Raw genomic sequence first — 23,726 nt, 5'->3', positions numbered from 1 at the left:
TCCTTTGCCCATTTTTGAACTGTCGAATTATAGGAGTTATTTATATATTCTAGATACTAAACCCTTATCAGATATATGATTAGCAAATATTTTCTCCCATTCTGTGGATTGTATTTGTGATACACAAAAAAATTTTCATTTTAGCCAAGTCAAATTTATTTGCTTTTTCTCTTGTTGCCTGTGCTTTTGGTGTCATATGTAAGAAACTACTGAGGTGGGCAGGGACCTGCAGCCAGAGTCGGTGAAGATCTTCTGAGCCTTTGCAGGAGGGCAAGTAGTAATGGGACGCCAGGTCTTGGATGGCAAATAAAGTCTTAGGCTTTAAAAAAAAAAAAAAAAAAAAGGAAGGAAGGAAGGAAGCAAGGAAAGAAGGAAGGAAGAAAGAAAAGAATGAAAAAAGACCATTGCCAAATCCAAAGTCATATGCCCCATCTCATTTTAGAGATGGAGAAATTGATGTCTATTGAGAGTAGGGAGCCTGAGGGCTCAAGGTCACTAGAAATTAATGATAGCTGGACTAAAATCCAGTGTTCTATTCAAAACCAGAATTTTAAAAAAATACACTTTTTTTAGGGGGGGGAGGGATTAATTTGGAATTTGGGATTAACAGATACACACTACTATACATAAAATAGATAAATAACAAGGACCCACTACATAGCACAGGGAACTATATTCAACATATTGTAATAACCTAAATGGAAAAGAATCTGAAAAAGAATATATATTTATATAACTGAATCACTTTGCTGTATAACTGAAACATTGTAAATCAACTATATTTCAATTAAAAAATATTATCAGTATAAATGACTAATATTATATAAAGTTTAAGGCCTAAAGTGAGATTTTATTGCCTGGATTACCTGGTTTATGGTCTCTAGTAAAAATTAGCTAGATGATCAGCTGATTCATTATTCCAGCTTAATGTGTATTTATTGAATACCATAAGAGTAAAACATTGGGCTAGGTTTTGTAGTTCAAACTGAAGGTGTATCCTCAAAGAATTTATAATATTAGAAGATATAAAGCAGGACACTGAAATTATATGTAAGCAAGTGAAAATTATATGTATAGAAATATTGCTATGTAGAACTGACTGTCAATCTCTCTGTAGTTTGTTTCTTTGAATTTTGAGTTTTGGTCCCTTTCAGATATTTTTATTTGTAAGAAGAACAGAGTCCTACTTCTGAAGTAAAGCTTTGTCTTGGAATCTGCATGGCTTTTGCCTGTTCAGTGTTACCAAAGTATAAATAGCTGGTATTGAACAGGACTGTCCAGTACTTTTTCTCTCTATGGTCAAGCTAAAAATTAGAAAGCTAGACACCTAAATGCCCTTTTCTCATTATAATTTCAAACTTGCTTTATCTTAATTTGTGATTGATATTTAATCAATAGTGGTTTATTATACTTGAGCTTTTGGTTTTGCCTTCTGTTAAGAATTTAATGGAATTTAATGATCTCTAAACAAACACTTGAGAAGATGTACTTAAAGGAAGCCTGTGACCCTTTTGTAATTGATGAATTGTTTTGCAGTGTGAATAATTTCCTTCTCTAATTTATGAGTTTATAGGTAAAAGGGTTAGTAGTTCAGATACTAATGTTATGTTCTCTATCAAATAATACAAAAGGGATGTAGTAAAAATGCTAATCATCATCAGTGGTTCTTCTCTTGGGCTCTGGCTGTAATAAAATGCAAATAGAAAACTCATCAAATTAGCAGATAAATCCTGTTCTTTTTGGAGGGAGAAAGTAAGATTCACGCATATCTTATTAAGTTTCAAAGTGGTGGATGAAATATGAAATATATACATGATTTCTGAAGTCTATAGATCATAATATACTCTTCTTATCAGATCTTGCAAGTTAAATAGTGTTTCAATGTACCTGCATCTCTATTACTTACTTCATTCTAACTTACATTTTTTTTTACATATCTGTCTTACCAAGAGATTGATATAAACTCAAGAATATGGACCAAATCTTTTTCTGCCTTATCTTTCCAATAGGAAAGCACAGTGCTTGGTATACAGTAGGTAAAAGTGTCTGTAGAATTCATAAATGACTGTCTCAGGGCAGAGCATACTTGAAACTGAATTTGTGTGTTAACGTAGTGAACATTGGTGGTGGACTGCCAAATATCACTTTCCATTTTTTCTTCCGTATTACAAAATTGTAATTTTATTATAATAATCCATCTCCCTCCACACAGCCATACCCTTTTGTTTTTGTCATAGTAATTCCATTTCTCTTGGCCAGTGACAGATTTAGGATGGGTATATGAAGAAATTCTGGCCAGTGAGATGTAATGGGGAGTCTGCTTGGGAGATTCTAAGGAAAATTTTTCACTTAGAGATACATAGAAGGATCTCCTCTCTTTGGACTTTATAGTGTCTAGATGTGTCAACTTGAACTATGACAGCCATCTTGTGATTATTGGGGAAGCTAGTATCTAAGGGCAAAGTCAATATATTGAGGAAAGCAGAGCAGAAAGACAAAAGAAGCTGGTCTTTGCAGACATTGCTGGATGGAAATTAACCAACTCTGAAGCTGCTCTAGCTTGGAACTTCTTTATATGACTTGCTGTATTGTTTAAACTATTTGGAGTTGAGTTTTCTCTTTCTTCCTGGTGAAAGAGTCCTAACTGATAATGTTAGTAAATGGATAACAAAGAAAACAGTGTCTTTTTTTTCCCCCTCGCTAGACTACAGTGGAGTGTGGACAAAGGGCACATGTTGTCCACGTTGGACTACAGCCGCAATGTAGATGCTCTTGCTAGTCTCCTCTCAAAAGACTGAGCACTAACCTTGAGAGTCTCAGATCTGGGCAACAAAAATAATAATTACCATGTCAGATGAAGCCAGGAAGACAGATTTTAGGAACAGTGATATGGAAACTTCTTGCTTTTACTTATGAAAATAATGAGAATTTTCAGCCTGAATCTACTGTCCAGTGCTGGCATTTTTATCCCAAGGGGAGAGTCCTAATAGTAATGATATTCAAGAGACTTGAAGATATATATTTACACTGGTTCTTTATAGTTATTAAAAGATTTTTATACAAGTTTCAGTACTTTTACCTTTTTCTCCTTCTCTCCCATCTAGTTAAATTCTGCCAGTTTGCCAAGATGCAGCTGAGATTTCACCCTTGTCATAAACATGATGGATCACGAGGTAACTCTGTCTCCTCTAATCCCTTACACTGGTAAATTGCCTTTGTACTTTATTTGGCAATTGGTCATGCAGTGCTTTGTGAGATCTCTATTGTTTTGAAATGTTGTTCAAATCTTTATTATTTAACTTTTCGTATGTCTTTTCTCTTCAACTACATTGTAACCTCCCCAATGGCAGAATAAATGTCAAACTATCCCCACAAGTACCTCATTGATTGGATAATAAATTGCTAATTTATTAAGTTCCCAAATAAACAACTGTTTATCTGTTTATTATACATTTTTAATGTAAAATGTTTAGTGTATAGAAAGAAGAGATTTAGCAAAGAAGTTAGAAATGTCTTTAGAAATTTATTTTGTTTTTTGTTACTGAGAGCTAAATTGACTTTGGGGATTACAAAAATAAACTTACTTTGCCTCCTAAAGCATATAGTAAATCAATGGTAATAGGTATGGGGAACCAAATAAGACAGGATTTGTTTATGTGAAGTTGACCTTCATGTTTTTTTTCTCTCCCCTTTCTTCAGAACAAAGTACATTGACTTGTTTTTTTTTTTTCAATTTGTCTATTTATTTATTTTTAAATTGAAGTATAGTCAGTTACAATGTATCAATTTCTGGTATACAGCATAATGTCCCAGTCATGCATATATATACATATATTCGTTTTCATATTCTTCTTCATTAAAAGTCACTACAAGATCTCAAATATAGTTTACTGTGCTATACAGAAGAAATTTGGTTTTCATCTATTTTTATATATAGTGGTTAACATTTGCAAATCTCCAACTCCCAAATTTATTCCTTCCCACCTTCTTTCCCCCAGGAACTATAAAATTGTTTACTATGTCTGCAAAGCACATTGCCTTGTATTTCATTTGTCCATAATACATGTTGAAGTGCAGTAAACAATGTATGCAGACTTGAGAATAGGTTCATGGGCATTTGTTGTACTGTTACTTTTTAATAGATTCTTTTTTTAGAGCAGTTTTATATTTATAGCAGAACTGAGAGGAAGGTGCAGAGATTTCCCGTGTATCTCCTGCTCAACACATATGTAACCTCTCCCATAATCAACATTTCCCACCAGAGTGGTACATTTGTTAGTACTGATGAACTGACATTGATATATTATTGTCACCCAAAAACCATAGTTTATCATAGTTCATTCTTGGTATTGTACATTTTATGAATTTGAGCAAATGTGTAATGACATTTATCCACCATTACAATACCATAAAGAGTAGTTTCACTGCCCTAAAAATCACCTATTCAACCTTCCCTGTCTTTGAATTACTGATCCTTTTACTGTCTCCATAGTTTTGACTTTTTGAGAAACATAAACATTAACATAAACATCCAGTTAATGAATATTAAAACTCCCTTTTCACCCTATCTTCATTCAGAATGAAAAAGAAGAAAACATACCTGCGACAATGCTTGCACATAAAAGTATTTGTAATTATTTATTTTTACTTTCTATTGTGATATAATTCACATATCATAACACCCTTCTAAACTATACAGCTTAGTGGTTTCTACTATATTTACAGTGTTGTGCAACCATCACCACTATCTAATGCCAGATCATCTCACTGCTCCAAAATGAAAGGCTAATATGTGGCCTTCTGTGTCTGGCTTCTTAGCATAATGCTTTCAAGTTTCATCCAGGTTGTTTTATTATCAGCACTTCATTCTCTTTTATGGCTGAACAATATTTCAGTATGTGGATATATCAGATTTTGTTTACTCATTCATCAGTTAATGGACATTTGGGTTGTTTTCACTTTTGGGCTATTAGAGCAGGGAATTTAAAGCACAGAAGGAAAAAACAGCCCAAATGGTCAGTTATTGAAATCAAGATCTCTAAAACGAAGGAGTCTTAGTAGGGGCAGTTAGCCTGGCCTGGCTCTTTATTTACTTTATAGCCCATTTGAGATAGCCATCTTTGAAGTGAATGCCTCTTTGAAATAAATGTCTAGGCAATGAAAGCTTAAGTCAGACACCTGCATTACAAAAAAAAAAAAAAAAAAAGTGAGGGCTAACAATACAGTATAGAAATGCATCTGATTTTTGCATATTTATTCTGCAGTAAAGAGAAAGAAAAATACCATATGATATCACTTATATGTGAAATATGAAAAAATGACACAAATGAACTTATTTACAAACTAGAAACAGACTCACAGACATAGAAAATAAACTTGTGGTTACCAGAAGGGAAAGAGGGGATGGAGGGATAAATTGGGAGTTTGGGACTTGCAGATACTAACTACTATATCTAAAATACATAGACAGCAAGATCCTACTGTATAGCACAGGGAACTATATTCAATACCTTGTAATAGCCTACAATGAAAAACAATACGAAAGGGAATATATATATATAATATGTATATGTATAACTGAATCACTATACTATCTACCAGAAATTAACACAACACACTGTAAACCAACTATACTCCAACTGAAAAAAAAATAGAAGGTAGCATATGATTAGTGCTTAATGGAGGAGTGGCACAAGCTATAAGAATTAAAGAGTTGTGGAATAAGAAGGATCATTGTGGCCTGGCATGAAGTGTCTCAGTACTTTAAAAAATTCAATTACATTTTTTAATTTTAATTTTTTTTGATTTACTTTTATTGAGGTAACATTGGTTTCTAACATTTTATAAATGTCATGTGTACATTATATTTCTATTTCTGTATACCCCACAGTGTGCTCACCACCAACTATTGAGTTCCCACCTGTCACCATAGTGTTGATCCCCTTTACCCATTTCGCTCTCCTCTCTGCCCCTTCCCCTTTGATAACTACTGTTCTCTGTATCTGTGAGTTTTTTGTTTAATTTGGTTTGTTCATTTATTTCATTTTTTTGTTTGTTTTTTATATTCCACATATGAATGAAATCATATAGTATTTGTCTTTCTGCATCTGACTTATTCTACTTAGCATAATAACCTCAAGGTCCATCCGTGTTGTCACAAATGGCAAGATTTCATCGTTTTTAATGGCTGAGCAGTATTCCATTGTGTGTGTATATATATACACATATGCACACACATATATACTACATCTTTAAAAGAATTTTTAGATACGTATATATACACACACACACCATTGTATATATTACATCTTTTTAAAAAATTTTGTTATGCCACATCTTCTTTATCCATTCATTCATTAATGGGCACATAGGTTGTTTCCATATCTTCGCTATTGTAAATAATGCAGTAATGAATGTAAGTGTGCATGTATATTTTCAAATTAGTGTCTTCATATTCGTGGATAAATACCCAGAAGTGGAATAGCTGGATCATATGGTAGTTCTATTCCTAATTTTTTTGAGGAATCTCCATACTGTGTTCCATAGTGGCTGCACAAATTTGCATTCCCACCCACAGTGCACAAGGGTTCCCTTTTCTCCATATCATCACCAACACTTGTTATTTTTTGCCTTTTTAATAACAGCCATTCTAACAGTTGTGAGGTGGTATCTCATTGTAGTTTTGATTTGCATTTCCCTAATAATTAGTGCTGTTGAACATCTCTTCCTGTGCCAGTTGGTCATCTGTATGTCTTCTTTATGAAAAATATCTATTCAGCTCCTCTGCCCATTTCTTAATCAGGTTGTTTGTTTTTTGTTATTGAGTTGTATGAGTTCTTTATATATTTTGGATATTAACCCCTTATCGAATATTTGCAAAGATCTCCTATTCAGTAGGTTGATATTTTGTTTTGTTGATGGTTTCCTTTGCTGTGCAGAAGCTTTTCACTTTGATGTAGTCCCATTTGTTTATTTTTGCTTTTGTTTCCCTTGCCTGAGGTAACACATCTAGAAAGATACTGCTCAAACCGATGTCAAAGAACATACTGCCAATGCCTTCTTCTAGACATTTCAAGGCTTCAAGTCTTACATTCAAGTCTTTAATCCATTTTGAGTTTTTTGTGTATGGTGTGAGATAGTGGTCTAATTTCATTTTTTTGCATGTGGTTGTCCAGTTTTCCCAACACCATTTATAAAATACAATTACATTTGATAAAAGTGATATACATGCATAATTTTTAAAACTCTAATAGTTCTAAAAGTTTTTAATTTGTCTAGTTTTTACTACACTTGCTGGTAAGTTTTCCTTCAACTCCATTTTCTATATGGTCAAATTTAACTTCATCCTTCTGCTCCATCTGGATTGGTTACTTTCTAGGCCTGCTGTACAACTGTTGCCCTGTGAATTTTTTGCCTTTCCTGGGAATACCTTTTACTTCTTTCCTGTATAAGATTTCTATTTCTAGATCTATAACTTCCTTTCCTTTGGTTTAACTTCTTGTTTGGCTCCTTCAATAGCTTTTTGGAAAAGGGTGAATTTTTGAGACCTTGCATATATGGAAATATTTCACTCTACTCCTCAGTTAATGACAGTTTGCCTGAAAACAGAATTCTAGGTGGAAAATCTTTTCACTTAGAAGTTTTTTTCTTCCCAACTTCCAATGTTATTTTTCATAACATTGGTGCCACTTTGGTTTTTAATCATTTCAATATGTCCCATGTTTAATTTCTGGGAACTTTAAAGTTTTTCTTTTGTCTTTGATAAGGAATTTCATGATGATGTAACCTGGAATGAACTTCTTTTATTTTTCCTTGGCATCTGACATACCCTTTCAATCTGGAAACTCACGTCTCCCAGTGTGTGAAATTATTTTATATAATTTATTTTATAATTATCTCTGCACTGAAGTTTTCTTTGTTTTCTCTCTATAAAATTTCTATTATTTGTATGCTGAGTTTCCTGGATTAATCCTAGATACTCATCAAGTTATCTAGTGTCTATCTCTTAGTTTTTTTCTATGCTTGCTTTCTGGAACATTTCTGTAATATTATCTTCCAATTATTTAATTTTTAAACTTTGGCTATCATAATTTTAATTTCCAAGGAAGCCTGTTTTTATTTCAGACTTGCTTTTTAAAAAATAGGATCTTTCTCTTCCCTCACAAATGCAATAGCTTTTATCACAGATCTTCCTTTTTCTTTTTTTTTTTTTTTTTTTGCTGTTTTTTGTTTGTTTGTTTTATTTTCTTTATTTCATATTGGAGGCTTTTATCAAATATATTGCAAACCTTTACAGTTTGTTCCAAATTAAGAGAAGCATCAAACTAATAGGAAGCTTAAGGGGGGGGGGTGGCATTTACTGATTAGATGGGTCTATTATAGGATGATTTGGTGGTGAACTGGCTTTTTTAGTGAAGTCACCTCTAGATTCAGAATTTATAGGACCTTTCTCTGGGATGTTTCAGCTTATCTAGAGAAGGATCTTTCCAACTCTTTTTCAGGCATATAAGATGCTGCCAGTGGTTCAGAAGGTGCCTAGAGAGAGACCATTGGTTTTCAATCCCCGTATCTTCTGACAGCACCTCACCCTAGTCTTCTATTGGGCCTGGTTTATGACCCTAGAATCTCTTGTGTTCAATTCCTCCACAGAGAGGGATGGGTTTACAACTACTGTTTCTATAGTCTTTGATACAATTCTGTTGTTTTGGGCCCCTTTCCTTTTCACTACCTTCTGTGGTACCTGGTGCTTCACATTTCTGAGCCTTTCTGGGGTTCTGCTTAGCTGCCTAATTGACTTGCTTCTTGTTTCTTTCCCCTTCAGTAAGCACTTTCTGTCCTGTGTTTAGTCAGTTACAATTGTTCTATCTTTGTCTCACAACTTAAAATATTATGGCTCTGGGTTAGAGAACTCAAAACCTGAGTTTGTGTTTTTATTTTTATTCTTGTTTTGGAACAATTTCAGAAAAGGAAGGAGGCAGAAATGTCTTTAATCTACCATCCTAAAACTGGAAGTTTGTTAAATTTTTCCAAATGATGTTGCAGCTTATTATCTCACTGGATATTTTCAGCTACAAACTACTGTAATGATTTAATATCTCTTGATTTTTATATAAAATTCAAAAATCTGAAGAAATGTTCACAAAAAGATGGTTTCTCTTGGCACCTTAGGCAAGTTACAATTTGGCTATACAGTCTGTTGGCATTTTAGTGCAAACAGTATTGGTCTCCTTTTTGTGTCCTGAGATGCTCTGTTCTTTACATAAACAGCAGTAAAAGCAGTTGTTCTCTTCTACTCTGAGAGGGATTATCTCTTAATAGCAGGTGGAGTGATTCATTCTCCTGTACATCTTAGAGGAGACTTTATCATTTGTAGGGAGTAGAGTGTGGGAAGAGGAGTGCACCAGCAATGCATCAGGTATTACACATTCTGGGCTAGCGTTAAAAAAGTAACCTCTTCTCCTACTGCAATTTCAAAGCCTAGAAGTAACACCTTACATCTAAGGCTCTGAGAAATCACATTGTTCATAACAAGGACCATGATTCACATGAACAGGAAAAATGGAATTATCAAAAATAGATTCTGTAGATCAATCTGTAGCAAAAATATCTTCTGAATTAGCTTATGAATTGGCCATAATCACAAAAAGAACCACTCCATTGAAGTTCTACTGCCTTCTCCTCCGTCTTGACTGAATAACCTTTATAATTCTACCATGGCACAACTTTGTAGTCAAGGTATTTGGAAAACAAGTTTTGACATGAGGCCTCCTCCTTCTTTTTTTTCTTATAGTCCTTTTAAAATGAGACTTGTTTAAACATACCTTGTGTTAATTGTGTTTATTTAATTGGTCACCTTGAATTACTGGGCATTTGTCATTTTTATGCTTTGTATATTGACCCATTATTATTTTTAGTAGCAATGATTCTAATAATCTGCCGAATAGGTTAGAAGGGTTTCACATTTGAGGGAATTTGAATTCCTGCCAGAGCTATTATTTGTTTCAAATACAAGCAATATGATTTCAGTCCTTTTACCTGGGCAGTTTTTCTCCTTTTATTGACTTCCTGCCTCTCCAAGAGTAATAAATCCTTTTTAGGGAGTAGTAAACAGAAAAAGGCAGTTCCAGTTTGGTAACTATAACTATAATATACACACACATAGTATTGAGTACCTAATGTTCAAGGAATTGTGTGAGGTGTTTTAAGGGATCTAAAGATAAGAATGTCAGATGCTTTCAGCTGTAAGTAACAATGACAGACATATTATGCAGACATTATTAAATATAAAGACATTTATTTTGCTAAAAGGAAATCCAGAGGAAGGCCAGTTCCAGGGTAGGTACAGTGGCTCAATGATGCCTTTTAGCCTTCTGCTTAGCTATCATCAATGGATTGGCTTTTTTCTTCAGGATTATATATTAATGTTCATAAGATATCTTTGCTCTAGATATCATGTCCTTATATAACCACACCCAATGCCAGAAAAATGGCAGTTTTTCCTCATCTGTATCTTCCCATCAAGGAAGAAAATTTATCTCAGAAGTCTCTGGCACGTTTCCTTTGTTTCCCAGTGGCTCAGGTCACATTGGGCACCTATAACTTAGCAGAAAGGAAGCTAAAAAGTATCAAAAGTCATTTCCAGTATATATTGTGGAAGCGTATGTGTGTGTTGTCGGATAGGCAACAAATAGTGTCTGCCACAGGGAATAAGACAAAATCTCCTCCCTCAAGAACATTTTTTGTCTTTAGGGGCAGAAGCAAGTTGTAACTATATTACAATTTCTGTATGTTAGATTCCTGGTCATATTCATGGGCTTCACATTAACAATCTCTTAAACTGACCAAAGAGAACTGCTCTAGGTACTATCCCTTTGGGGCTGCCAAAGCTGTCCTCTCTCATTTCCCCCAGTTTTTACTTATGAGACCTGATCTAGGCATCTTTTTCATAAGTGATGTTAAGGAAAGAAGTATCAATACATTACATGATTTTAACTCGATGTTCTCTTTCTCCAAAATTATCTTGCCCTTCCATCTCCACATGCCCAAATCCCATTCAACTTTTAAAGAAAATGATAAATAATCCCTCTCATTTGTTTCACTTATTCAGGAAATATGTGTTGTATGTTTACCATGTAGCAAGCACTCTGCAAGTGTTGGGGTTATAAGACATGAGCTTTGACCTCATGAAGCTCACAATCAGGTGGGGGAGACTGACAATTAACAATAGCAGTTAAGTGATGGGGAAGAATAGGGTACAATGGGAGAACAAGCAGGGGTACTTTCACTGTTGGTGGGGATGGGAGCAGAAAGAAAAGTCTTTTTAGAACTTCTTAAAGATACTTGAAGAATTAGTAGGAAATGGGAAGAGGAAGGGAGGTGCAAATGTTCAAAGTAAAGAAAATAGTACGTAGGAAATCATGGAGGTGAAAGTGTTGATGAAAGTGTCCTTGAAAAAGTTCTCTCTCCTTCTCAAATAATTTCTCCATTTGATTAACCTCATAGCAACATAACATGCAAATTTTAGACTATAAGATCTCTCAAGATAAAACATATGACTTACACAGAGCACTTTATAAATACAAATTTAGCTTCAGAGGAGAATGAGGCCCTGTATGTGTCAGTGCAAAATGTTCGGTTAAAACACTAAAAAACATCTGCAGTAAGATGTGGATTATATCACCCTGCTCTTCAGAATGATAGGAATAGCTTCCCTCACCTGTCTAGGTGATTATAGAGAGCAAAGCAGCAAGGAAGATTGATTCATAAAGTTCTGGAGGAAGTACGAAGTAATTATAGTGCCAATTTTCGGATGTTACTTTAAAGGCTATTTCAGGGAACATAATGTAAACCTGGTAACCATCAAAAAGGAAAAACAGCCACTCACTTGTTTGCAGAGCTTTTCTTTTTAGTCTCCTCATATTAGCTGCTCTGTGTGTGCCAGGGTTCTGGGTTACTGGTGGGGAGAGCCTTGCCAGACCTGACAAATTACCTTCTTTTTTTTAAAAACACCTTTATTGTGGTATGACTTCTATACAGTAAACTACACATATTTCAGATGTACAATTTGATGAATTTTGATAAACGTATACACCAATGGAACCACCACCACAATCAAGATAGCTAACATTTCCATCACTCCCCAAGAGATGCAAATTTCAAATTCCCAGTTTATCTCTTCCTATCCCCATTACCCCTGGTAACCATAAGTTTGTTCTCTATCTGACAAGTTATTTTAAAAATCAAATACTAAAAAAAATCAAATGACCATGTCACGACTCAGGTTTTTACCATTTCATTTTAGATGCATGTTCTAAAATCTTGCTGCTGCTTAGCTGAGAGGAACAAGAAGTGAGTAAATTTTGATAGAGAATGTGACTTGGGGATAAAGCTGTTGTCTTTATAGAGCAGAATAGATGAAAATATAAGAACCTCTTTTCCTCCCCTTAATTCATACTAGCTCATTCAGCAATTCATCCCTGGGTTTGAGAAGACACTTGTTTGATCCCACTATTTCTATAGCTAAGTAAATAATAACCCCCAAATAATGAGAAAATGTATATAAATGTGTTTTGTGAATGGTAAGACACTATACACAAATGTAATGACTTGGTTTTTTAAATGCCCTTTTCAGGGGCTAGGATAACTTTTTTGAATGCTGTCCCACAGTATGGTGAGGTATGGCTGAAGTATGGTAAGGTGTGGATGCCAAATTCTCTAATTCGATAATTCTTAACTTTTATTTACTTATCTTTTATTAAAGACTTTTTGAACGTTTTATTTATTTTTTTATTGAAGTATGGTCAGCTTACAATGTGTCAATTTCTGGTCTACAGCATAGTGATTCAGTTATATATACACTTCTTTTCATATTATTTTTCATTACAGGCTACTAGAAGATATTGGATATAATTCCCTGTGCTATACAGTAGGACTTTGCTGTTTAAAAAGTTTTAGATTTACAAAAAAATTGAGCAGATAGTACAGAAAGTCCCCATATAACCTCTCCCCACCCCCAATTTCTTCTATTATTGTCTTACATTAGTATGCTACATTTGTTACAATTAATGAACCAATATTGACACACTGTAATTAACTAAAGTCCATATTTATTCAGATTTCCTTGGTTTTTGCCTAATGTTCTTTTTCTGTTCCAGGATCCACTTCAGCTTAAAACTTAGTGTAGTTACCATGTTATTTATACCCACGTTACACTTAGTTGTCATGTCCTCTTGGGCTCCTTGGTGTGACATTAACTTTGATTTTTTGGATCATGAACTGGGTTGAAAATCTGATGAAAGCTATGGATTCTCTCCAGAGAAAAATACACATGCTGCAGATGTCTAATTTAAAGGCGGTCCACCCACAGGACATTCAGAAGCCTTGCTCTAGGAGGAATGGGTGATCTTTAAAATGTCCTCTTCCTCACACTGGGGCTCAAGGGCAGGCTCTATCTCTAATTTGTGGTGTGACCTTTCTGCAAACCCGTTTTCCCACGTTAGCCATATTTCACCTCATCTGTAAAATGAGAGGTTTGGTTTACAAGATGCCTAAATCCTTTTCTATCATAGTAGAAGGTGGAGCTGTCAGCATCTGAGGAACAAAGTTTGGTAACAGAAGACCAAGTCAGGTCAGCGCAAGTAAGAGGGTGCACTCATCAACAATGAGGTTGAGGAGGTTCAATGGGGGAAAAAGACAAAACCTGAGTTCCATTTTATGGTCCTGTGGATTTTGTAAGTCATTTCCTTCCTATGCGCTTCAGTTTCCTCATCTGCAAAAATGTGGAGGCTCTGCTTCAGGTAGTTATGAAACTCCTGGGAGCAACAGCGGAGAATGTACCTAGTAGGATATCGTGTGAGGGATTATAACAAGATGGAGAAGGTGGGTACATAGGTTAGGGGTGGATGTGAGGAACGTGAAGCAGGGCTGAGGGCTCAGGAAATAGGAACCTCCTGTACACATTAGGGCTTTCCAACTTCCCCGCATTTGTTGGGGTCAATTCCATCTCCACTCAGTCCCCGCCTCCGCCCCACTTCCCCGCCTCCCCTTAGGCTGCTATACGCCACACTCCGTATGGCCGCCACGTTGAGTCGCTTTCCACTGCCCGAAGGCCATGCGCGCGCTCTCGCGCCACCGCATCACTCCTTTCCCTGCCCGCCCTTGACCTCTTCCGATTGGCTCACAGTGTAAGTGACATAAGTGCTCCTTATTCCACCTCTCAGTTGCCCCAGGCTGCGCCCCACCTCTTCCTTGTTTCTCCAGACGCGAGAGGAAACCTAACCTGCAGTGGTTTCCGCTGCGGGCGGAGCCGGCAGAGCAGGCTAAACTAGGAAGGTACTGGCTGTGGCGCGCACGCGCACGCACGCACGCACGCCAGGGCTGCCGGGGCGGCAGGCTCGCGCCCGGCCTCGCCCGCGCCGCGCCAGAGGCTCGCGCACTCAGCAGGTTGGGCTGCGGCGGCAGCAGCGGCGGCAGCTGTGGAGCTGGGGCGCTGCTTGTGAGAGGTCCCAGACGCTTCTGCGGCTCTGGCTACGCTACTCTCATCCGAGTCTCCGTGCTGGGTGCTGAGGAGGCAACAGCTCTAGCCTTGAGAACCCAGAGCACAGCCCTAGCTGCTTCCGACAGCGCCTTCCTTCCGTTTCTAGCCCCGGGCCTCGCTCGGTGCTAGGCGACTCAGACGGGAGGCGGCGGTGACGACGGCTGCCTGTCTGTGTAGAGGAGCCCTGCCCTCTGGCCTTGCCCCGCCACCGGGCCCTACAGGGGCCGAGAGAGCTCGGCGCCCGCCCTTCCTTTAGCCTCTCCATCGACCGGTTGGAGCAGCGTCGGTCTCTGGGCTGAGGCGTCCTCCTGCTCCATCATGTCCGCGGGCGGAGACTTCGGGAATCCGCTGAGGAAATTCAAGCTGGTGTTCCTGGGGGAGCAGAGCGGTGAGTTCGCGGCTCCCCCACTCCTGGCAACTGGCCGCGGCTTCGCTGCACCGCCCCCAGTGCGGCCCTTCCGTCCGCGGAGGCTCCCTACGGGCCTCGCCTTCGAGCTCCGTTCCACCCCCAAGCCTTTGCCGGTGTTCGCCGACTCTTCTTAGCCACCGGTCCCTCACGGTCCGTCTGTCTGATTTTGACCCTTCCGTCCCCGACTTCGTCGGCTCTTTTCCCCACAGCCCGGCCCTCTCCCGTCGACCTGCCCTCAACAGTCCTCACCCCGCCCAGCAAAGCCCCAGCCTCCTGTCCATTCCTTTCTTCCCCGGTCTCCGTCGTCTCCCCAACCCCAGCGCCCTTCTTTGAGCCCCACCCTTGTTCCTTGCTCTTCTTCCAGTTCGTCAGCTCCGTGAGGCCCACCCGGGAAGCCCTACTCGGGGAGACCGGCCCTATTCAACCCTGCGGGAGGAGGGTGGGATCTGGGCGTTGTTTTCCCCAGAGGCTTGGCCCGGACAAGTGCGGATCTTATGGAAGGTGGGAAGTGGAGGGTCCTAGAACATTCTTGGCTTGTTTTCACCTGGGTAGGGAATTGGTCTGGGTTACAGAGGATATATTTTCACAGGCGACTTGAGGATGGAGTGGATGTGGGTTGAGGGAGTGGCGATTTTTGCCCCTTGGGTTTAGGCTGTGGCTTGTTGGAAAACCTCATTTTCTTGTCTTGACTTTCATCCCTGACAATTCTTTTAGCAGTGTTGATGGTTTTCCGATCTCAGCCAGATGCTATGTCATGATCGATTTACTTGGAATTTTTCACATCTCACATCTCCTTTTTCTCCTTTTAACACGAAGCAGTGTCTGATTCTCCTCACGGTGGTGCAAACAGGAATTACTGGGGAAATGTTAATTATTCCACTTCTTGAGTATTCTTTAAATTATGTATTTAGGATTTCTGTGAGAGAAGGCTTTAGAATAATGAACATATTTGTTTTGTAGGATTTCCTTTGGAGTTAGGAAGTAATAGAATACAGAAGGCATAGATTCATCATCTAGTTATCTAAATTAGATTTAAATGTGTTATACCATTTTGGCTAAGTGATTCTTTTATGGTTAATATTCCGTAGTATCTGATGAGTGAAATTTTTATCTCATTTACCTGGTCAGGCTTCTGCTGTCGCTGTATTTTATGTTCGGTATAAGATTCTAATTTTATGAAGGCTGTCTCTAAATACTTCTTGTGGTAATTACAATTTTATGCTGTTTTAAGCAAACTTCACACTATACAATTTAGAGATTATCATCCTCTGTTGTTTTTCCTCACGCTTTTCCTGACTGTCTTTAAAATTGAGACATTGAGGTATTAGTTCCTCAAAGATATCAGACATCGAGTTATCTGCTAGGTTAGCTTATAAGACATTTATTTCTTTTGATTGGAAAGAAGATAACCGATAAAAATCCAGAGCCTTCGTTTCTACCTTGAACTATTTATACTAACTTGTATGGCATTAAAAGTAGGTTAATAATAGTTGCAAAATTGCTTCCAGTTAGACCTGAGGAATCACTTTTCTCCTTTGATACATAATTTTCCTCCCTGCCCTTTTAGCAAGTCTCCTCTTTGCCTGTTTTTCCAGAAGTAAGTATAAACTTGTTTCTTTAACAAAGTGATTTAGTAAGACCTATGAGGTTGATTCTTGTCCAGGTATTTTATGACAATTTCAGGAGACTACCATATATAAAATGTAGCCTATAGGTCATCATTGATAAGTTGGATCTAAAGTGCTTATTGTGCACTCTAGGGATGTTACTGCCTGCCTTATGTTGTGATGCAGAGCTGTTTAGTTTGCATGAAAAAGCCGTTAATCTCTGTCCTAGGAAGATTTTAGTATGAATAAAGATGATAAATATCTGCAGGTTTCCTTTGAATTTCTTGAGTATTTATGTTCTAATTCACATTGCAGAGTTTTATGACTTCTCATTAATTCCTGTAAGTCTTTACTAACTTCTCCACTCCGACCGTAATTCCTGAAGCCATTTTAGTGGGTTTGTTTTTTTTGTTTTTAAGGTTTGATTTTTTAGAACAGTCTTAGATTTACAGAAAAAATAAGATCATGCAGTGTTCCCATATAGCCCCACCCAGTTTCCCCTATTATTACCATCTTACATTAGCGCATACATTTGTTACAGTTGATAAACTGATATTGATACATTGTTAACTAAATAGTTTATTCAGATTTCCTTAGTTTTTATCTTTTGTTTCACCGTTCAGTTCATATACCACATTACATTTGGTTGTCATGTCTCCTTAGGTGCCTGTTAGATTTTTTTTTTTTCTTTTAGTATTGTGTTTACATGCTTTTTAACTCTGGAATTATGAGGTTAATTATCTTTTGAAGTTACTATATTGCTAAGTGATGCCATCCAGTAGCTTTGACAATGAAAGATTGATCTCTGTTTTCACGGGCAATGTCTGTAGTTTTCTTATGCATTAGGAAAGGTCTGTAGAATCCATGTCATCTTGATGTAACTCTTAATGAATTTTTTAGTTTTAGGTTTTAGAATCCCACAATTCAGCTTTCAAAGACTAATCTGTGGCAAAGTGTTGTCTGTCTCCTTAATAGCATTTACCACATTTATATCTTAATATTTGTGTTTGTTTTTGTCTGTTTCCCACAGCAGAATGCAAGTCCCTTGAAGATTAAATACTGGGGTTTTTTTGTTCATTTTTTCCCCAGTGCCTACAGTAGTGCCAGGCTTTTAGTTGCTAGTCAGAAAAGTTGATGAATGAATGATGGTTGAATCTAATAGTAACTAAAGCTATTAGTCATCTTCGTTATAGAAAAGTCAACATTTTTTCCTTATGCAATTACTAGTTTAACAATAACATTTTATACTTACATTTTTTTGATTGTATACAGGGATACTCCAGATGCTCAGGGGGCAGGAAACACAATAATTTATAGCTTTACCATGTCACTAAAAAGTAGACTATGACTGACCAGAATCCTACTTTTTTTTTTTTGAGTTGAACAAAATTAGTTTTGTTCTGTTAAAGTTATTGTTAAATTATTTGCTATTAGTATAGCACCTAAAGTATGTCACATGATTATTGAAGATGTGTTCATGGAACAGATTTGAAGTTATGTAGACTGTTTTATTTAGCTTTTCAAAATTTAAGGTTCTGTGGTCTATAATGAAGAAGAATTGTTCCAGTATATGAAGCCTCATATTGAATTAATGATGTCAGTCTTGGTGCTCTTCCTGTAAACACTTATGATTTCTTTATATTTCAATCGTATACACGGCTTAATAAAGGAATGTTGAAATACACAGCTTGAATCTGAAGTTTCTTTGAGGAGTCTCTTCTGTTACTACCTCTGGCTATTGTCTTGAAATGCAGAGGCACTTTTAGGAATGTCATTCATGGTTTACAGTAGAAGATAGTACTACAAACCTATGTTATGAGTTACAAATCAGGAAATGTAATCTCAAAGAGAAGCACATACCTGGTCTAATATTGCTATTTTTTTTCACTTTATGTTACATTTTAAAATCAGTTATTTTGAATTATAACATGCTATCTAGTGGAAAAGTGTCCTAATGTCAGAAACCAGGAATACTGAACAGTTAGATTGGCTAGATCAGTGATCTTAAACTTTTTCTTCTCAGGATCCTGTTGTGGCTTTACAAATTATTGAGACCTCTGAAGAGCTGTTTGTGTGGTTTGTATTATTATTTACTGTATCAAAAATTAACTGAGAAAAATTTAAATATTTCATTTAAAAATAATAGCGGTAAATCCATTACATATTAATGTAATCATTTCAATGAAAGAGAATTATTTTCCAAACAAAACTCTAGTGAGTAGTATCGTTTATGTATTTGCAAATCTCTGAAATGTCCGATGTATTAGAAGACATCTGGTTCTCATAGCTGCTTCTGCGTTCAATTTGTTTTAATATCACACATCACATAGGCTCTGGGAAACTCCACTGTACACGCATGAGAGAATGAAAGTGCAAAAAGCCAAATAACATCTTGATATTATGAAAATGTTTTTGACCCTCAGAAAGGTGGTAGCCTAGCAGAGGGTCAGTGGACCATATTTTGAGAACTGCTGGGTTCTATATCAAGCTGTGTGTATCTTCTAACTTCATACTGCATTTTGGACAAAGGGAATGATTTCAGTATTTTGTTTTGAAACCTAATCAGTAGGGCTAGCGATTAAGAGGACAAAATCTTGGTTTCATATTTTAGCACTGATCACTGACCTTCGGCAAATTATTGACATCTTTATGCTTTAACTTCCTTATCTGTAAGATAAAGATAATAGGATCTATCATATAGACTTATTGTGAAGATTAAATTAATAAATGTAAAGCATTTAGAAGAGTGCCTGGCACATGGGGAGTTCTCAGTAAATATATTAACAGATGTTTACCAAAACCCACTACTCTGTCAAATGGTTTGGTAGGGCCTCCTGTTAAGAAATATGTATTTCATCAGGAAAGAAATATATAGTACCTAATACAATATAATGTGATGAATGCAGCTGCTTTGAAAAGTAGAGTTAAAAGGTACAGAGAACTGACAGCGGAGCATGGAGTTTCAGGGACGGCACAGTATAAATGTGACTAATAGTTTAAATATCTATTAGTTAAAATTCTTAAATTAGAGCATTTCATAGTTGGAGAAGACTTTGAGAAGTCATTTAATATATTTCTCTTAGGGCTTTTAACTGAACTACTTTTTCTCCTAACTTTTATTTTTAACAGTTAATACAATCACATTTCACAAATCAAAATTATATTAAGAGACATACTCTTAGACAACTTACCACCCATGTTCCTGTGACCTCATTCCCTATCCCCTCCTCCATTAGTTATTATATATATATATTATTTTCTTTTGTACAATCTGGGATTTCTTTATGCGGACACAAGCAGATATGAACATAATTCTTTACTCTCTCTTACACATATCAGACTTCATTCTGCACCTTGCTTTTCTTCATTTAACAATATATCCTAGAGATATTTTCACATTAGTACTTAGAGCACTTTCCCATTCTATTTTTTGTTTTTAAATAATTTTTTTTATTTAGAATAGTTTCAGATTTACAGAAAAGTTGCAAAGATAATACAGAATTCCTATATACTCTATACTGTTTCTTCTGTAACATCTAGCATGTACATTTTTCACAGTGTTCCAGTATTCATACATTATTGACCAAAATGTATATTTTATTTAGATTTCTTTAGTTTTTTTCTAATTTATTTTTTCTGTTTGAGGATACTACATTTGATTTAGTTGTTAGGTCTCCTTAGGCTGTTCTTGTCTTTGACAGTTAAACTGGACCACTCTTAAGTTACTTCATTCTATTCTTAGAAATCTCCAGGAGAACATATTTTGTAATTTTAAATATCAAACTTCCTTATTTGGAAATTCTCAAATCTGTTCCTATACTGTAGAGTTAAGCGTTTTTTTTTCTTGGGGAGGCAATATATAGGTGATAAACACAGTTCTAGAGACGATCAGATTTTAGTTCTAATCTTGACCTCAGTGTTTATAGTGTGATCTTGGACAGTTTATTTAACCTTTCTAAATTATTTTCATTTCTGATGTTGCAGTACTAGCCTGGCAGTGTTGTTTTCCCCCATCCTCTAAATATATGTGTGTGTGTGTGTGTGTGTGTGTGTGTGTGTGTGTGTGTGTATATCTCCTCTAAATATATATATTTATATATCAAAATGTATATATCATACATTTTGCTTAGATCAATATTTAATCTTTATGTTACTGTTATTTGATAAATGGTATTCACAGCTGAGCTGGGTCAAATACTGATTACTTGTACTCTGTTGCATATTTTTTTGTTTTCCTTTGTGTCACTATTTGACTTACTTTTTCCTTTTGTTTAATTTATATGCTTATTGTTAATTTATCCCCAAACTCTGTACCAACAGTGTAGATCACCTCTCAGTATATTTGAATGCATCAGGTTTGGGACGTCTCCCCCAGAACCGTGTGACCTATTCTAATTTATACTAGTTACCTACCATGATTGGTGTATAGCTGTCAACCTGGGATCTTCTTTGCCCTTATTTTGAGGATTTCCTTCTCTCCTGTGTTGGATGGATCCTTTGTTTCTCAGATTACATTTTTTCTTCTTTGTTATTTACTCCGTCATTATGTTTGACATATCCACCAGTAGGTAGTTTCCTAGTAAAGAGAATGTGGTAGAAAGTTTTTTGATACCTTGTATGTCTGAAAATGTATTTGTACAATCCTTACACTGGAAGTTTGGTAGGGTTTAGAATTCTAGGTTGAATATATTCTTCCTTCAGAAATTTGAAGGCATTAGTATATTACCTTGTAGAGTTTAATGTTGCCATTATGACTCCTGGTCTTTGATCTTTCATAATGATGTGTTTATTTTCATTTTATATGCTGAGTAATAGGTATAAATCCTTTCAAACGGGAAAGTTATGTTGTTTAGTTTCAGGAAAATTTCTTGACTTAACTAGTATGATACTCATTTTCATTTCTCTCTGAAATTCATATTAGACTTCCTGGATTGATCCTCTAATTTTATCTTGTTTTGCCCCTTTTTCATTTCCTTGTTTCTGTTTTAATTCTCATAAGATTTTCTCAACTTTCTTTTATCCTGTGATGTTTTATTTCTGCTATCATTTTCATTTTAAAGAACTCTTTGTTTTCTGATTGTTCCTGTGTGTAGTATCTTTTTGATTCCCTATATTCTCTTGTCATTTTGAGGATATTAATGAGATATATGGCTTTCTTCTGAATACTTTGTTTTTTTTGTAAATTGCTTTTCACTTCTGTTTATTTTAGTTTCTCTATTTCTTATTTGATGTGGTCCTCAAAGAACTAGTAATACTTGGATATCTGCTTCTGTTTAAGAATTGAACACTAAAAATTTGATTTTAAGCTCTTATGTGGTTTATTGAGCTTCGCTATAGGACGGTCTGACTGGGGGAAGTCTCTGATGTTAGCTCTTTTGTCTTTTTGCCAGAAAGATTTCCTGAAGAAGAGTTACCTAGTGTTCTGCTAGAGAGGATGTCATTGCCAGCTTTCTTAGTGCTGAATGGAGACAGGGTTTGAAGATAGCATAGAGTTTGTGAATTTAGTTTCCTTGTTTTTAATAGTGTTTGTACTCTAGCCTTCGCTTGAACCCAGTGTTGTTGACTCTTAGTTGTATGTTTTCTATCTATTAATTTCCGCTCTTTATTTCCTTTCTTACAGTTTGATTTATTTGGCTAGTCTTTTCCAACTTCTTGAGAGAGATATATAGCTCATTTTTACTTTTTTTTTCCCCTGCTAATATTTGTTGCACATAAGAGCGTGTGTCTGTGTAATTGTGTACATTTCCGTTTAAGTACTACTTTAGTGGTATTTTGGAGATTCGATATGCAGTATTTTTGTTATTCAGTACAAAATGCTTTCTAATTTCTATTGTGATTTCTCCTTTGACCCATTGGTTATTTAGAAGTATATTATTTCCAAACACTCGGGGATTTTCTAGTTTCCTGTATGTTTTTGATTTCTATTTTAATTGTACTGTGGTCAGAGAATATATTTTCAGTGTTTTTAATTTTCTTGAGACTTACTATCTTGTTTTGTCAGTTTTAATGAATATTCCCTGTTTGCCTGGAAAGAATGTGAGTTTGTTAGGTGCAGAATTCTATCTATGATCAGTAGGTCAGTTTTCTTCAAGTGGTTCAAATATTCTGTGTCCTTACTGAATTTTCATCTATTCTGTTACTGAAAGAGATATGTTCAAGTCTTCCTTGGTGATTGTGGCTCTGTATATTTATTTTTGTAGTTCTTCCATTTTTATCTTATGTGTTTTTGAGACTTGATAATTAGATGTGTACAAATTTAGAATTGTTACATGTTCTTGATGACTTGAATCTTTTATCGTCACAAAGTGTTCCACTTGGTTTCTAGTAATGCTTTTTGCCCTAAAATTTACTTTGATGTTGGTATAGGCATACCATCTTTCTTTTGGCTAATGTTTTCATAGTATGTGTTTTTTCTATCTTTTTACTTCCAACGTTTTTGTATTCTTAGGTTTTAGATGTGTCTTAGTAGTCAACTCATTAGGTTTTGTGTTTGTTCAGTCTGATAATTGTTTTTAAAATTGGAACATTAGTACATTTACATTTAGTGCAATTATATATTTAGATTTAAAATGAATCTACCATCTTCTTCATGTGCTTTCTTTTTGTCCTGAGTGTTTCTTTTTCTCTTCTTTTTTTATTTGAATTTGTAGTCTTTTAGAAAATCATTCCATATTCTTTATTGGGAAGTTACACATTTTTTTCCTTTTATTTAGCGATTACCCTAGAAGTTGTGGCATGTAGCCATGACTTATAAAAGTCTACAGTTAATTGATTCTTTTACCCTTCTGGACAGTGCAGGGACCTTGGGCTCTACTTAACCACTCTTCCTCTGACTTGACTTTCTGTGTATATTTTAAGTGTGTATGTGTGTGTAAAACCCCATAATATGATGTTATTTCAGATAATGATTAGGTATTTTTTTGACAAGGAAAACTTTTTACTGATGTATATAATATATAGAAAAGCATACAAATTATAAGTGTCCATCTTGAGTGAGAGAATTTACTAGTCATATTAACTTAAATATTTTCATCCTTAAGAAAGTTGCTTCTTACCATTAATTAGTAAATTTGGCCTTCTGGTTTTAAAACCTCAGTTTACCGAATTTTATTATAGGTATGTCTCTATGAGCTATACTGACTTTCATTTTTCCAAGAATGCAGACTCTAGACTA

At 35.9% G+C, this 23,726-nt stretch overlaps 1 protein-coding gene across 2 annotated transcripts in view; it reads left to right on the top strand.

Moving 5' to 3' along the window:
• Positions 1-14,338: 14,338 nt before the first annotated feature.
• Positions 14,339-23,726, top strand: part of RAB6A (RAB6A, member RAS oncogene family) — a 46,181-nt gene continuing 36,793 nt past the window's right edge. For both annotated transcript variants that reach the window (XM_006181597.3, XM_006181596.3), the window contains exon 1: positions 14,339-14,924. In XM_006181597.3, coding sequence (XP_006181659.1) covers positions 14,855-14,924 — 70 coding nt within the window. In that variant the 5' untranslated portion in view covers positions 14,339-14,854. The remainder of the gene's footprint in view (positions 14,925-23,726) is intronic.

The sequence above is a fragment of the Camelus ferus genome, chromosome 10 (genome assembly GCF_009834535.1).
Source record: "Camelus ferus isolate YT-003-E chromosome 10, BCGSAC_Cfer_1.0, whole genome shotgun sequence".
NCBI classification, from domain to species: Eukaryota; Metazoa; Chordata; class Mammalia; order Artiodactyla; family Camelidae; genus Camelus; species Camelus ferus.
The sequence above is the reverse complement of the archived record's forward strand: the minus strand, read 5'-3'. Positions and strand labels throughout refer to the sequence as shown.